At 41.5% G+C, this 16,754-nt stretch overlaps 1 protein-coding gene across 1 annotated transcript; it reads left to right on the forward strand.

Moving 5' to 3' along the window:
* Positions 1–584: 584 nt before the first annotated feature.
* On the forward strand, positions 585–16,449 carry LOC309552876 (extracellular calcium-sensing receptor-like; the record flags this gene model as incomplete). Its single annotated transcript, XM_082253787.1, has 6 exons — positions 585–802; positions 3,760–4,048; positions 4,476–5,291; positions 6,339–6,536; positions 12,070–12,193; positions 15,536–16,449. The coding sequence occupies 6 exons, from the start codon at positions 585–587 to the stop codon at positions 16,447–16,449; spliced, it is 2,559 nt and encodes an 852-aa protein (XP_082109913.1).
* Positions 16,450–16,754: the final 305 nt, after the last annotated feature.

Raw genomic sequence — 16,754 nt, forward strand, 5'->3', positions numbered from 1 at the left:
AACTGGCCATACACTGATTGAAATGTGGCTGGTCCAGCAGGGACTCGCCAAATTTAATTCAGTTTGTGACCAATCAGCACCCCCCTATGTCCGAATACAATGTTCACTCTCTAGTGAAGATAAAGGTACATGTTAGCTTCTTTTTGTTTTTTGTCAGCTCTCAGGCTACATGAAAAAATAATAAAAAAACAACCATGTATGTTGTTGTGGACTTTCCACTTTGTCAGTAAAAGTTATTTGTAAACCCGGCCATTTTTTAAGTTTGGAAGGCTATAGATGTTAACTTTGTGGTAGACAACCAGTCTGGCTCAAACATTCATTCTTCAATCCAAGCTTCCTAGATTAATATCTTCCTCTATTTGTTATTTGGTCATACAGCTATGAACCTCTTGTCTCCATGCTCAGTGTACTGATTTGCAGTTGTATGATTTACTGTTTGACAAGATGGTCACTATATACTAAAATACTTTACCTTTTACTTTACTTTCCCTTTATACCTGTAGAAAAGGTTTAGATATGTGAAAATACAATTGAAGTCATGAGTCTAATTTATTCACAGATGTTGTCAAACAGCATAAAGCAAGATGGACATTTTATATGCGGCTATCTGGAAACTGACTATATTCCACCTCATTCTGGCATTGTACTTCCATGACAACAGATGCAAACTGGATATCTCAGAGATGAAGGGGACAACAAAGATGGGAGACATAATGGTTGGCTTCATTATACCATTGTATCTGGACAAGGTCTATGAACAAGTCTCCTTTACAGAGAGGCCACCAAAAACCACCTGTGCTCTGTAGGTGCAGTATTAACACATACTAAACCTGAATTTCTTGAGTATAGTTTGTAAAGTCAAAGAAAAGGGGCATATAGGGGTCTTCTAGAGGGCACTTGCTCTACCACAGACATAATGGGAGAGATTTACTAAAACAGGAGAGTGCAAAATCTGGTGCAGTTCTGCTTGGAAACAAATGAGCTTCCAGGTTTTATTGTCCCAGCAATGGAACGTAGGATGGTCATATGTCTCATTGTCTATTGTTTTGGTGAGCTATATGTTCTTCTATGGCTAGCACAAGTGTGGCCACTGATTTTTTTATGGTTTCCGAATGGAGATAACAAAGATAAACATTTCCAGCACAATCACTGCACATGTCTAAACTCATCTTTTACCTGTCCAGAGCTATATGCAGCTAAAGGTTATAGATAACCATAGGATTTCTACCCCTTATTTAGAGAAAAATAAACTAACTGCAACAAGCACATTGACTTCAAGGTGCCAGCAGGATTGCTCTTAGAGGACATATCTGTTGTCATTGGTGCCTGTGTCAGTACCTTGGCATGTGTTTAAGTTCAAGTTCCTCTGCAATAGGGAAATGGTCTGGTGCTATCTGTAGACCACCTCAGTGGTCTCAAGTTCAAGTTCCTCTTGCAGGCTTTCATGGAAGCAATCAGTACACTATAATCATAGCAACTGCTTTAGGCCCCTTTCACGCAGATGGACCAATCCAGGTCAGTTTTTCAGGCAGGCCTGATCTGACCATCCAATGCTCTCTATGGAGTGGTGGATGTCAATGGATATGTGTCCATTGACTCCGGCTGACATCCAATTTGATCCTGTCCACTAAAAAAAGAATGGTGGATCAGATGACAATCTGATGGAAACAGGGAGGCAGTCTGTTTCCATCCGACAGCCTATAGAGGAAAGCGGGTTGTGTCTGTGTGTGCTCTGCATCAGTAAACGGACACAGACCTGTCATCTGCCTACTCCGTGAGGATCGGCGAAGAGATCGGACTCCACCAGTTTGAAAGGGACCTTAGATTCACACAGGTTTTAGAAATAGAGTTGATGGATAGTGGAGACTAGAGAGCATTGGGCCCATTAACCATTCCCCCCCCCCTCACCCCTGTATACTCAATATGGACCAGACCAGTTTCTTTATTTCTGCTATGGGCCCCTTTTTTAGGCAACAACCTTGTCATTACTTTAGATAAAAATATTATATGTTTTACTTTGTTAAGGACAAACAAGCTTTTCCTTTCATGATTTCTTGCAAAAAAAAAAAAAAATTAATGCAATCCTTAGACAAAAAAAAGTAACAAAAATAACAAAAAAATACTTTTGTTTCTTTGTTGACCAGTGTTTGTTTAAAAAAAAAAAAAAAAAAAAAAAAACGTTACTGTAGAATAAAAGTAGGCATTTATTCTATAATTTGTGCTTTTCAAAATTGCACTAAAATTACGATTCTGGTACAAAGCTTTGCAAAGTCATTTACAAATGAAGTAAACTTTTTTTTTCCAACTTAGCACTTTTTAAATGTGACAAAAAATGAACAAACAAAACAAATAAGAATGAAAAATAATTTTATATATTAATGATTAATAAAATAGAATTAAAAATAAGAAAAATAATAGTTGAAGGGAGAACGTAAAGAAGGAGCTATTTAGGGCTGATTAGGGTAAAGTAAGGGTTAATAAGGGGGTCAACAGAGGCACATATATAAAAATATACTTTCTTTTTTAGCTTGTTAGGTGCTTTTAGGCCCTATGCACACTGGGGCTCTTCTAAACACTCCTTCTGTTGTGAGAAAAGCAGCTTCAAAAACATGTCTACGCCACATTTTTGCAAACGTTTAGGCCCATTTAGGCCTGTCAAGCGCTTGGGCATTTCTTTGTTTCATTGGCCAGAATAATAATTTAATCTGGCCATTGAAATTAATTAAAGTTTAAGAGCTAAATGTGCCAAGTGCTTAGGAATGTTTAGATGCATTTAGAATAATTTAAAGTTCCAAGTAGTTGATGCAATTTCAACAGCTACAAAAAAAAAAAAACATAAAGAAACAAAGCCATGTTTCAAGATACTTTTAAAAGATTTACCAAAAAGCACCCTTGGTTCCTCAAATCATGCTTTAGTATGCAAATTTGAACCTCCTACATCCTACACTTCACTACTGACCCATCACCAATGGGCAATATCAAAGTGCAGATGATGTGAGGGGCAAGAGACAGGCTCTCCAACAGAAATTTGTATGACATTTGCATAGCTGGGCACCCTGAAATTTGGGGGACGCATCAGCCTGGGTGTCTAAAGGTCTGACACATCCCATTCCTCGTGCTCCAATTACTAGCATTCACACTCCACATTGATTGGAACACTGTACAGGTGGCCTGTTGGACCAATATAGATCTGAGCCACCTGTTGTGTGTCACAGCAGTTATCAATCTATCAAGCTTGTGGTCAACCAGGGTATTTTTGCCTTTGGTTCTGCACATAGTAAATTAAAGGAAAATAAAAATATGAGTATATTAATTACTGTATGTGCAGCATAACTGCATTACAGTGGTAAGTGCAGAAACTTCATTGGGGTTTTAGATAAATCTATGGGGGAATTAAATTCAGGAACAAAATTAATAGCCATTAAGCAACAATGCCACCTATATCTATGCATGGGCATAAGTAGACCCTTATTGGCTGGTACTTAGGGTTATAGGCTGGTACTTTCAGGTGATTGGACACTGGCAAAGCTTTTGAGGAATGACCCCTTGGGCATCCCTCTGTAATTATACCCAACTTTATGGGTCCTCATTTTAGGCAAACAATACTATGTCCTGCACTGTACACCAAGATATCGCATTTACTGTATAGGTAAAAAAAATATATATCCTGATCAAGTTTCATTGGTCCAATAAATATAGCTCATGACTAATAAGAGCTTTTCTTAATTTTGTCAACTTTTTTTTTTATTTCTCGTGAAGGTTTCACTTTGAAAATTATCAGCAGCTTCAGGCTTTAATATTTGCTGTAAATGAGATTAATGAGAATCCCAAAATCCTTCCAAATGTTACCTTGGGATTTCAGGCTTACGACTCCTGCAGTGATCTTCATCTGGATTTAAAGGGTAGTCTACAGTTGCTTACTGGACAGAGTCCGGCCATCCCAAACTATCGATGTAATGAGTCACCCCTAGGTTCTGTTATTGGTGCATCCATTTCCACGCATTCAATTGCCATGGCTCACATTTTGGGGCTCTATAGATACCCTCAGGTAAATATTTTGAAATTTTTACTGACATTTTTTAGGTGAAGTACCCTTATGAAGTTGACTTACTTTACAGGAAACGTAAATTATTACTGTTATACTCATTTTATGGCACAAGTAACAGCAAGCTCACAAGCTTAATTAATGCACTTTGGCCTTTGTAGAATTAAAGCAGACCTTGAATGAAAATGCAAGATCCACTTATTTTACAGCTCCCACCCCCTACATGTGAAAAAGTGAAACATTAGACGAAAAATTGAAAACAATATCTTACGCCTGGCTTTCACTTGCAAAATAATGGCGTCATTGGGTCTATAAATCCCCCTAAAAAAAAATAAATAAAAAAAAGACTGAAAACCAATGTATTGTTATTTTGGCTAAACACTTATTCTATGCAAGCAAAATAAAAATGCTATCTATGATATTTCCCCAGGTAAGCCATTTTTCTACCAGTCCACTTCTGAGTGACCGGACCAAGTTTCAATCGTTTTTCAGGACTGTGCCTAGTGACATGTTTCAGTCTAAAGGTTTGTCGGAGCTGGTGCTCCACTTTGGTTGGACATGGGTTGGCTTGTTGGCCTTGGATAATGACTATGGGCAGCAGGGAATTCAACTGGTTCGAAAGAGAATCCTTGAGGCAGGAGCATGCGTGGCCTTTATGAAAAACATTCAAATGGATAGACCGGATCGCAATGCTCCTAGCATTGTTGTGGATATGAAAAAGTCCACTGCCAACGTTATTATTGCCTTTTCTGATGCTATTAACTTACTTCCTATTGTGGATGAAATGCTAAAACAGAATGTCACTAACAAAATGTTTGTAGCCAGTGAAGCATGGGCCACCTCCAGCCTTTTCTCCACCTATCCATATTCAAATCTCCTTTCTGGGACAGTTGGGATAGCCCTTTACAGTGGTACGATTCCAGGATTTAGGGACTTCCTTAACAAGAACCATCCCTACTTGGATCTGCGGGATTATTGGGTGAATGACTTTTGGGAGAAAGTATTTAACTGTAAATTGATGACAGATTCTTTGCTCACTGTGAAAAATAAATGCACAGGAAATGAAAGTTTGGATGTGATTCATAACAGTTACAACGATGTCTCCAGCCTGCGGGTGACCTACAATGTCTACACTGCCATCCGTGTTATTGTCAGAGCCTTGGAAGATCTCAGAAGCTGCAATACAACAAAAGGAGCATTCTCTCATAACATATGTGAAGATGTTAGGAATTTCAAGCCATGGCAGGTATCTTTGAACTCTTCTGACCTGATTGACTTTCTAATTCATGGGGGATTAGCTTGTCATTAAAGCCCAACTCTGGGCTCTGCCCCACTCCGCCAGCCTCTACATCCCACCCCCTCCAAAAAGACCTCCCTAAGGGTGTTATGCTAGCTTATTTTTTACTTACCTCTTATGAAGTCATCAGGCAACTCGTTGCCTGTTCTCTGGCTGGGTGGTCCTTAATGATACAGATAACAGTGCAGACAAGATGACATCAGCACCGTTCTTGGCACTATTACACAGTGAATGAAAAGCCCCATGGTAACACCCCTTCAGGAGGCTGAACAATGATGTTCTCAGTAGGGATGAACTTCAGGTTTGAGTCTATGGAGATTTGATCCAAACTCTAACTGTCCAAAGTTTGCCAAAACAAAGAACTAAATGGCCGAATTTTGCCTACTCACATGCCCATACCGCTGGTTGCTACTGTAGCGGGAAATCACTTATTTAGTGGCAATATTACTACCATCATTAATTTAATAACTTCCCTGCCCACCCACCAGCTTTTTGCAAATATTAAACAAGCCAGTAGGTATCCCAGCTGATGACATTGACCCAAAAAGGTTTTGATTCCCATTGACTTCAATAAGATTTAGGTGTTATGTTTGGGATTTGTCGATTTTTTAATTTGTTCATAGAATATCCAGCAAACTGAACTGTGTTTGGTTTGCTTGTAGGTGAGGTGCAGCGTGGTGGGGCGGTAATAGCACACACAGTCTAAGTGCATATATAAAGAACTTGTATTGAAGTATTGCAAAGATTGTCTACAATAAACACAGTGGGAAGACAGCCCAACTGGGAATACTCATGGGTCCCAACAGGGTGGGCCAGGCTCTCTTTAATCCAAATGTTTAATTTAACTGTCTAGACATTTTGAAATGCAAATGAAAAAGGCTTCTGTAATACTCATGAACTTGTAATGCATAGATAGAAAATGAAGTGCACAGCAAATTAAATTAATATTCTTAACAAGTCCATAGATGACATTTCTTTCTGTCCCCTAACTTGCAGCTTCTGCACTATATGAAGAAACTGACGGTAAAGTTGAGTAACGGAAGAGAGCTTTACTTTGACCAAAATGGCGACCCACCAGCAGTTTATGACATTGTGAACTGGCAGCTGAGCCCAGATGGCACCATAAGCCACATGAAAATTGGCAGCTATGACTCCACCCAAGATAAGCCATTTACCATTGATTCAAAATCCAAGGTACAGACTGCTAGGAATCCATAGATTTAGGACCAGCGAAAAGGGACAATTGTGGGTCAAATGCACCTGCAGTGGTCAAAAACATTGTGCATTTACCCAACAATGCTCAGTGACACTGGCTCTTAAAGCAACTCTGTTGAAATAAAAAGTTACCTTCAAGAGAAGATTGCTTTCACCTGCCCCACCAACTATTTCTGGAATCTGAATAATCACCACTATCTCAATAGTCATCACATCCTACATACTTTCAGGTGCGTTGTATACCTGGTTCCCCATGGCCATTCTCCAGCCCCACATCGCTACAAGAAAAAGTCATGACATGAGGGCCAACCGGTGGTTGGGGAAGCAGATATTTAACACGCCCAGTAGTGTGGGATGTACAGATTTTGGCTAGCCATAGCCCTATAGTAGTGCGAAGATTCCAGGAAAGGGTGAAGGGACCAATTTCTCTCCTATTGCAAGTCGTTTTTTTTTTTTTTTTTTTTTTAAGGCAACAGAGTTGCTTTAACCACTTCAATACAGGGGACTTTTACCCCCTTCCTGCCCAGGCCAATGTTCAGCTTTTAGCGCTGTCGCACTTTGAACGACAATTCCGCGGTTATTCGACACTGTACCCAAATAAAACATTTTCATCTTTTTTTTCTCACAAATAAAGCTTTCTTTTGGTGGTGATCACCACTGGCTTGTTTATTTTTTCATGCTACAAATAAAAAAGCCAAAAAAAAAAAAAGTTCTTCTTTGTTTCTGTTATAAACGTTGTAAATAAGTATATTTTCTCCTTCACTGTTTGGCACTGATGAGACAGCACTGATGGGCACTGATGAGGTGGCACAGATTAGGTGGCACTGATGGGCACTGATGAGGGGGCACTAATATGCAGCACTGATGAGGCAGCACTGATGGGCACTGATGAGGCAGCACAGATTACGTGGCACTGATGAGGAGGCACCAATATGCAGCACTGAAGGCCACTTATAGGCAACCCTGATGGGCACTGATAGGCAGGACTAATGGGCACTGATATGTGGCACTAATGGGCACATATAGGTGGCCCTGATAGGCAGCACTGATGGGCACTGATAGGTGGCACTTATCGGCAATGATGGGTGGCCATGATGGCCATTGATGGTCATAAATGATGGGCAATGATGGGCAATGATAGACAGCATTAATGAGGAGGCACTGACAGGCATTATTGATGGGCACTGACTGGCGTTACTGATGGGTGCTGACTGGCATTTCCAATTGGCACTGATTGTCTTCCTTTATGGGCACTGATTGGCATTAAATGTGGGTAGAGTTAGGCACTGATTGGCATCACATGTGAGTACAGGTAGGCATCACTGGCGGGGCACTGATAGGCATTGCTGATGGATCTGCACTGATAATCGATGTGCTGATTATCAGCGCAGACCCCCCCGCCCCCCCTTCAGGAGAGCTGCTTATCGGTTCTCTTCTACCTGTGCCTTGTCAACGTGAATGGAGGAAAAACGATAAAAAAACTTCCTGGTTACCATGTGATCAGCTGTGATTGGACACAGCTGGTCATGTGGTAAAGAGTCTACCTCATAGACTCTTTACCTAGACTGGAGATGCAATGTGTCAGATCGACACACCTCACTACCGATCGTTGTGCTGCGGTCCCCCGGGGGCGCGTGCGTGAGCGGCTTATCCTGCTTGGCATCATATGGCGCCCAGTCTGGATAACACAACCACCCAGTGGCTGTCATTCTGCATACAGCGGGCGGGAAGTGGTTAACTGACATTTTTTTTCCCCTAAATGGGTGTTTATTGAATAGCGGAATAGAACAACAGTATCCAACGGGTGTATCTCACAGTAAAATATGCAGACTAGGCCGCAATTATTATTTTTTCCCTAAATGGGTGTTTATTGAATAGCGGAATAGAAGAACAGTATCCAAAGGGTGTATCTCACAGTAACGTATGAATGAAATTTTTTCATTTTTCCCTTTAATTGGTGATTTTTGAAGAGCAGATTATAACACAGCTGTGTCTAAAGGCTCTATCTCACAGTAACATATAAAAGAAAAAAATTAAAAAAAAATGTTTCCCTTTAAATTGGTGATTTTTGATTAGCAGATTAGAACAGCAGTGTCTAAACGCTGTATGTCACAGTAAAATATGACGGAAAAAACATTTTCTTTTTTTTAAATCCAGAGTAAGCAGACACATGTGCACTGAGCTTGCATTACATGGCCGCTGCACGCCGCACGCCGCCCACCTAACAGACTGATAAAAGTTTTTTTTTTCTCCCTCCTCCTCACTGGGCTCAGGTCAGGGCAAAAAACATTGTGCACTGCACCCCACACAATAAAATCAATGTAGATCGCTGTCTGATTAAAGAAGATTCCCCTATTCTTTCCCTGAAAGCAATCTCCAGCCTGACCCTACAATAATCTCCTATCTCTCCCTCAGCAGCATCAGGAACCTCTCCCTACAGTAATTAGAGCAGAGTGACGTGCGGCGCTATGTGACTCCAGCTTATATAGACTCTGGGTCACATGCTGCACTGGCCAGTCACAGCCATGCCATTAGTAGGCATGGCTGTGATGGCTTCTAAGGGCACATTAGTTAAATGCTTGTTGATTGGCTGCCCTGCAGCTGTTGAAACCGCGCCATTAAAACCGTGCCAAACCATGAAATAAATTACCGAACAACGGACTGTATCCCGAATATACAGTAAAATGTTTGGGTTCGTGTCCGGGTACCGAACAGCTAAAAGTCCGGTACCATCCCGAACAATACAGTTCGTGTTCGTGTTCGCTCAACCCTAATAGTAAACATTTGCTCCAGTTAAGAATGAACACAGGAGCGACCGGTACAGATCACTCACATACAGAAAAGGAAGGGGCTGTAAATGAAATATGTGCTGAACCCTTCCACCGGTTTTAAGCAGGCAGCAGGAGAGGAGAGGAGGGAAACTGGCAGCACTGCAGAAAGCAGGAGGAATTGGCACCACACGGGGTGATTAGGGTGTGCCCAGGCACATCTGGCACACCCTGTGTGTACGCCTATGAGCTAAAGGATACACATAACTAAACTCTGCTACAAATGAACTCCAGGCATACAGCTCGTTTGAGATGCACGTATGTTTTACCTGCTTAACAGTTCATTTCATAGGATCCAGACACCTCTGCCAGACAGCACAGCCAGATGTGGGTTTCTCTGCAGACGTCACTGCAGTTAAATAATTCAGCCTACTGAAGGGCCTACCCAATCCTATGATTGGACTATGAAGGAGCAGTAGGGTATTGATTGCCTCTCCTGTAAAAAAATGTTCAGTGTAAGATTGAAAGCTTGGTGGAAAGCCATAGGGGTTGATTTATTAAAACTGGAGAGTGCAAAATCTGATGCAGCTGTACACAGAAACCAATCAACTTCCAGGGTTTTTTTTTTGTCAAAGCTTAAAGCTGTGTTCCACCCCCTCCCCCTCCAAAAATTAAAAGTCAGCAGCTACACATACTGTAGCTGCTGACTTTTATTATTAGGACACTTACCTGTCCTGGAGTCCAGAAATGTCGGCACCGCAGCCAATGTTTCCATCGGCTGTTGGGTGCTGCCGCTGCCATTGCCGGTAAGGGAACCCGGCAATGAAGCCTTGCGGCTTTCATGAGCGGGTCCCTACTGCGCATGCGCGAAGTGCACTGCGCATTTGGATTGGCTCGGCGGTGGGGTAAGGAGAAGGGGGCCAAACTTCCAAGGGACAGCACTGCGGCACCGTCTCCCTGAAGTGGGGAAGGGTACCTGTCAAAAACAGGTAACCGTTCCCCCCTCCCTCCTGAAATGTGCCAAATTTGGCACCAGAGGGGGGGAGGAAGCAAATGAGCGGAAGTTCTACTTTTGGGTGGAAATCCGCTTTAATTGTACAAGCTGAAGTTAGAGGCTGATTGGCTACCATGCACAGCTGCACCAGATTGTGCACTCTCCAGTCTTAACTGCTTTCCGACCGCCCACAGTATATTTACTATGGCAGTCAGCCCCTCCTGGGCAAAGTGACGTAGTACTACGTTGCTTGCCCAGGAGCCTGTAGGGGGCTCCCGCGCGCCGCCAGCGGTGGCTCCCGCCCCCGCTCGTTCACGGCCACCCCCGCGCGTGTGACCGGCGGCTCCGATGTAAATGGAGAAAGGCAGGCGGCTGATGTAAACAAAGCCGCCTGTCATTTTCCCTGGTGTAACTGCAGAGACTATACAATCCTGCTATGTAGGATCGTATGTCTCAGTGTTTACATCACAAGCCACGCCCCTTGACAGTTAGAATCACGCCCCTAGGGACACACTTAACCCCTTGATCACTAATAAAGTTAACCCCTTCCCTGCCAGTGTCATTTTTACAGTAACAGTGAATATGTATAGTACTGATTACTGTAGTAATGTCACTGGTACCCCCAAAAGTCCTCTGTCCGCCGCAATGTCACAGTCCCGCAAAAAAAATCACAGATCGCCGCCATTACTAGTTAAAAAAAATGACATACAGTAAATCTTCCCCTTAGTTAGTAAATGCAATAACTTTTGCGCAAACCAATCAAAATACGCTTATTGCAATTTTTTTTTACCAAAAATATGTAGAAGAAAACAAATTGGCCTAAAATGTTAAAAAAAATTAGATTTTTACATTTTTTGGGGGGGAATTTAATTTAAAAAAATTAGAAAAATATTGTTATTTTTTTTAAATTGACGCTCTTTTTGTTTATAGCGCAAAAACTAAAAATCGCACAGGTGATGAAATACCACAAAAAGAAAGCTCTATTTGTTGGAAAAAAAGGACGTCAATTTCATTTTGGTACAGCGTCGCACGAATGCGCAATTGTCCATTGCAGTCACACAGTGCCAAATCGCAAAATAGGCCCTGGTCTTTGAGCAGCCAAATCCTCCGGGGCTTAAGTGGTTAAGGTTAGTACACACTAAAATAAAACCAGGCGAACGTTTTCGTCCAAAGAATTTTGGTACGATTTTTGTATAGTGAGCACAGATTTTTCTACAGATGATTCATAATTTTCGGACGAAAATTCTCGAAGGGACACACTCCAAAATGTTTTCTCGTATGGGAAAAAACAAACGATTTTCGTTTAATGTGTACTGTTTTCGTACAATTTTTGTACAAGAAAAATCAGAAAAGAAAGACTGCACATGATCAGAAACAATAAACAAAAAAAAAGCCTTTGTCGTACAAGAATTTTCGTACAAACTTTCATTCATTGGTTCCAAATTGCTGTGAAACAACTAGGAAAATCAGACAATCATTTGCCCGATTTTCTTACAGTGTGTACCCCACTTCCGTAAAGCAACCCCATAGTGTCACAATTGGCCCAGATTTTTTCCTTCCCCCTACCAGCTCTGCGTGGTGCAGGAGATAAAAGGAGACTACAACCAATATAGAGTCTTATGCCAGCTTTATGTAAAATATACTTCGTTATTTCTTTATAACATGGATAAATCTTCCATCAGTGTTTTATATCTATCTGGATATCAGCATTCTATCTATATAAAGGTGTGTACATTTGTTCTTTCTCCAGGTACCTACCTCAGCCTGCAGTGACAGCTGTCCACCAGGATTCAGAATGGTCGCTATACAAGAACAACCAATCTGCTGCTTCCAGTGTGTGCCCTGCCCACAGGGAGAGATCTCCAACCAGACTGGCAAGTAAAGACCTGAGATCATAGACAGGGATCCTCAAACTATGGCCCTCCAGCTGTTGCGGAACTACACATCACATGAGGCAATGTAAAACTCTGTCATTCACAGACATGACTAGACATGATGGGGATAGTAGTTCCTGAACACCTGGAGGGCCAGAGTTTGAAGACCCCTGTCATAGACCATCCAACCTTCCCATTTCCAACCTGGAAGCTGAAAGCTACACTTTCTGCTCTTGAGTGTGGACTTAAAGGAAACCTGTCAAAACCTAAATCAATCAATATGAGAGCAGCAAGTGTTGACTACTTTTTTAAAGCTGAACTTAACCCATAATAATTTAATTTAAAAAAAAATGTTCTTTAGCAAAGAACATACATTCCATGTTTATAATTATGCTACCAACATTAGTGTGTGCTGTAAATTGCCTCCATCATCGTTCCAGTTTCTTCTTGCTAGAGGCTGCTATTTTGCTGAAGCCCAGAGCCCCCGAGCAGCAGTAAATCTTTAGGCTGGCAACAGATCGGCCTCTACAAATCTGGCACAGTGCTTGAAAATAGAGAGCAACCGAGCATGTGCAGAACAGGGTGAGACAGTGTACTACTGGATTTTAAACAGTGATTTGCCTATGTTTAATTATGCATTAAAGGGTTTACAGTCTGCTCTTAGAGGCACCTCCCCCTTTGTTATTTTTTTTTTTTTGGACAATCATGCTTATCCTTGTTTCATCACATAGTGAGTAAATGACTTGGGATGAGCATGCAACCAATGAAATAGGAACTCCCAACTGCATACTGGTTATGCAACCTGCATGCTTAATGAGTCAGTAACTCATTAATGCAATCATATCTGTGGGAAAAAAAAAAAAAAAACTTGTGTAGCCCACCCTCATAGGGGTTGCAGATGTTTAGCTTCTCCAATCCTTCAGGGCCAGTCAATCAGTATTTTTCCCCTTTTTCCAGACACAAGGACAAGGGTGGCCCAAGACATTGTGCTGCCTGGGTCCAAGAATGAAATTTTGTGAAAGGGGTTTACATCCACTAGGAACACTTAGAAAGTAGCACTAGGTATTCTAGGCTGCATTCTGGAGTAACTCCAACTCCCCCGTAGACACTGATCTCAGCTCTACTGACTGTGGGAAGTACCAGCAAACCTGGCTGCTTCTTCACTAGCCTACCAGGCTGCTCTGAAGATCTCTCAAGGCAAGAGAAAGGAAAGATTAGGTACAATGTTGTCTTCGGAAAAGGCTTGCTACATGTGGTAGTCTCTCCCCTTGTAAGTCCCTGACTGTGCTGATGTACTCACACTTTCCTCCTTGCTCCTGATGCTACTACAATTCTGTCAGGATCATCCCAAGCCAGCCCAAGGTAGAGCCCCCCCGACCAGGGGTTCCCCTCAGGGGCCACCGGGAGTCTCCTCAGCACTCCCATCTTCCACTTGACTCTCCTGCTGGCATGACTCATCCTTTTTTAAGAACTGGCTCAGCCATCATGCCAGACCCACTGCCTGGGGCTTGGCTAAGCTCCCCTAAGTATGAAGATCAATCCTCCTGGCCTCCGCCCTCCAGCTACTAGAAATTTCTCCAAAATTCCAGAACCAGGGGGAGGCACCAGAGACCTGCCTGGATGAGTCATCCAACCTGACCTGCAGAAGCTCATGGCCCAATTAAGACTCACAAGCTAACTATGAGGCAAAACATACATTTGCCTACACTCACCTTAGTAGCAGAATAGGGGGTGCTACACTTGTAAATATGGACTGCCAGCAAAGAAAACATAGGAGGAGGTGTTCTGTAGTTCACTGAGAGAATATCTGTAGTTCTGTTCTAGGGTAACAATGCTGCTCCTTTACAGATACAGTGTGCGCTGAGTGAACATTGTCATACTAGGACAGGAAATGTGTTATTTGCAGAATCACCAACTAAAATGAAAAGAAAAGCCTAATAAAACAACCACCATAACTAAGGACTTGTAAACTGTAATATATTGTTCCTGGAATACACTTTAACCACTTGCTGACCGTAGACCGCCATATGACGTCCTGGACTTTAAGTGTATATATGTGAATAATCCCTGCATCTACAGGCATCATTCAGATATCTTTTTTTTTTCAGCCGGAGATTTCCTGCAATGTAAAAGCCATCATAGCGGCTGTTTAGCTGCCTAATTGCTTTTACAGGCGGCGGGAGGGGATGCCCCCCCCCCCCACACTGCTACCCTCCAGTGCTTCTCCGTTCTCTCCCGTATGGCGGTGAAAATGAAACCGACAGTGACGGTGGTTTACCATAGGGCTGCCTGCAGACCAGATGGTCCCCGGCCATCTCTATGACCTTCAGAGGCCGGTAACAACGTCATGACATCACTTCCGGCAGCGGCAGATGTAAACACTGCCTTTTATTTTCTGCTAGAAAGCCTAAGATTGATTTTTTTTTTTGTTCTCAGGCTTTCTAGCATAGAGGAGAGATGTGGGGATTTATAGACCCCCCAGATCTCTCTGTAAAGAGGACCTGTCATGCCCTATTCCTATTACAAGGGATGTTTATATTCCTTATAATAGGAATAAAAGTGTTTAAAAAAGAAAAAAAATTAAGGCAAAGTATAAAAATGTAAAAATAAAATAAACAATAAAATTTTTTTTTTAATGGACCCCCATCCCCTCGGTTTTGCACGCAGAAGTGAACGTATACCTATATACCTAGGTTGTGCCCGCATGTGTAAACAACGTTCAAACCACACATGTGAGGTATCACTGCAAACGTTAGAGCAAGAGCAAAAATAATAGGCCAAGACCTCTTCTGTAACTCTAAACTTGTAACCTGTAAACATTTTTAAAGTGTTGCCTATGGAAATTTTTTTACATTTTTTTTTGAGATTTTTAAGTATCTTAATTAGTCCCCGATTCACAAGTGTGCACAATTTTAACGTGTGACATGTTAGGTATCTATTTACTCGGCATAACATCATCTTTCACATTATACAAAAAATTGGGGTAAATATTGTTTTTTTTTTTTTTTTTTTTATTCATGATAGTGTTTTTTGTATCCACCAAAAAAAGTGTTTGAAAAATTGCTGCACAAATACTGTGTCACCAAGAATAACATTTACATGCAAGGAAAACAAAATGAAAACAGAATTTTTGCTTGCACATGGTTGGATGATGGAAGTCATCAGAGCTCCATTTTCTAAGCTCTGAGAAAAATTCCCTTGTAAAGTTCAACTTCCCTTGAACAATTTTATTTGCGCTCAGTAATATGTATGAAGAAAGTATGAAGAAGGTGACGGGGAGAAATGTATTCTTCTTTAAGTATAGTCTTCCTAGACAACTAATATTTTTTTCCTGCCTCATAGATTCTCTTGACTGTTTAAAATGTCCATGGGACCAATGGCCTAATTCTGATAGGTCAACATGTCTCTTGAAGAGCATAGAGTATCTTTCATATGAAGATCCATTGGGAGCTGCATTGGCATTAATCAGTGTTGGGTCCTTCCTGGTTCCTGTTGGTATTCTGCGGCTTTTCAGCCTACATAAGACCTCCCCTATTATTAAGGCCAACAACTACTTTCTAAGTTGTCTTCTTCTAGCATCTCTCTCCCTTTGCTTTCTCTGCTCTTTGGCCTTTATTGGTTATCCAAGAAATAATAGCTGTTTCATGAGACAAACTACCTTCGGCATGGTCTTTACTCTCTGTATTTCTTGTATCCTGGCAAAAACGATAACAGTTATTTTTGCTTTTACTGCAACCAAACCAGCCAGTAGACTGAGTAAGTGGACCAAGCCCCAAGTGATGTACATCATAGTTTTTCTCTGCTCACTATTACAGTTCATATTGTGTGTCTCTTGGTTGGCCCTTAGCCCACCATACTCTCAGTACAACCTTCGAGAAAAGCCTGGAGCAATTATTGTTGAATGTAATGAAAACTCTCCTATTGCCTTTTGGACCATGTTGGGTTACCTTTTTCTTTTGGCCACCAAGAGTTTTATTGTTGCCTTCTTGGCCAGAAGACTCCCGAATACCTTCAATGAAGCCAAGTTAATCACCTTCAGCATGTTGGCCTTCCTTAGTGTCTGGGTTTCCTTCATTCCAGCCTATATTAGTTCTTCAGGGAAATATACTGTTAGTTTAGAAATCTTTGCCATTCAGTCATCAACTTGGGCACTGATTATCTGTATTTTTTTTCCAAAATGTTATATCATATTGTGGAGACCAGCCTTGAATTCCAAAGAATGTGTTATTGGCAAAGGAAGAAAAAGAGATGTATAGGAAGGGAATATACAAACCGGCATTCATCTTACTATTTTCAAACTGATTTAAAAAATTCAAGGGGCAAATAAAACTCATTGTTAAGGTTTTATCTTTGTAATTGTTTCAATTGTTTATGCTCACCTGGAGTATAGTGATTTTGACTTGTGTTTTTGTATGCTTTTGACAGCCATCCTGGTGTGACAACACCACAAGAAGAAACTAAGAACATATAGGTCCACATCAATCACAATACCCATCACACTCCTAGCCCCCAAAGCAAAAATAACCATATGTTCACCGACAAGATCTTATCCTGCTCATCC

This window comes from Pelophylax lessonae (genome assembly GCF_965119305.1).
Source record: "Pelophylax lessonae genome assembly, chromosome: 4".
Lineage (NCBI taxonomy): Eukaryota > Metazoa > Chordata > Amphibia > Anura > Ranidae > Pelophylax > Pelophylax lessonae.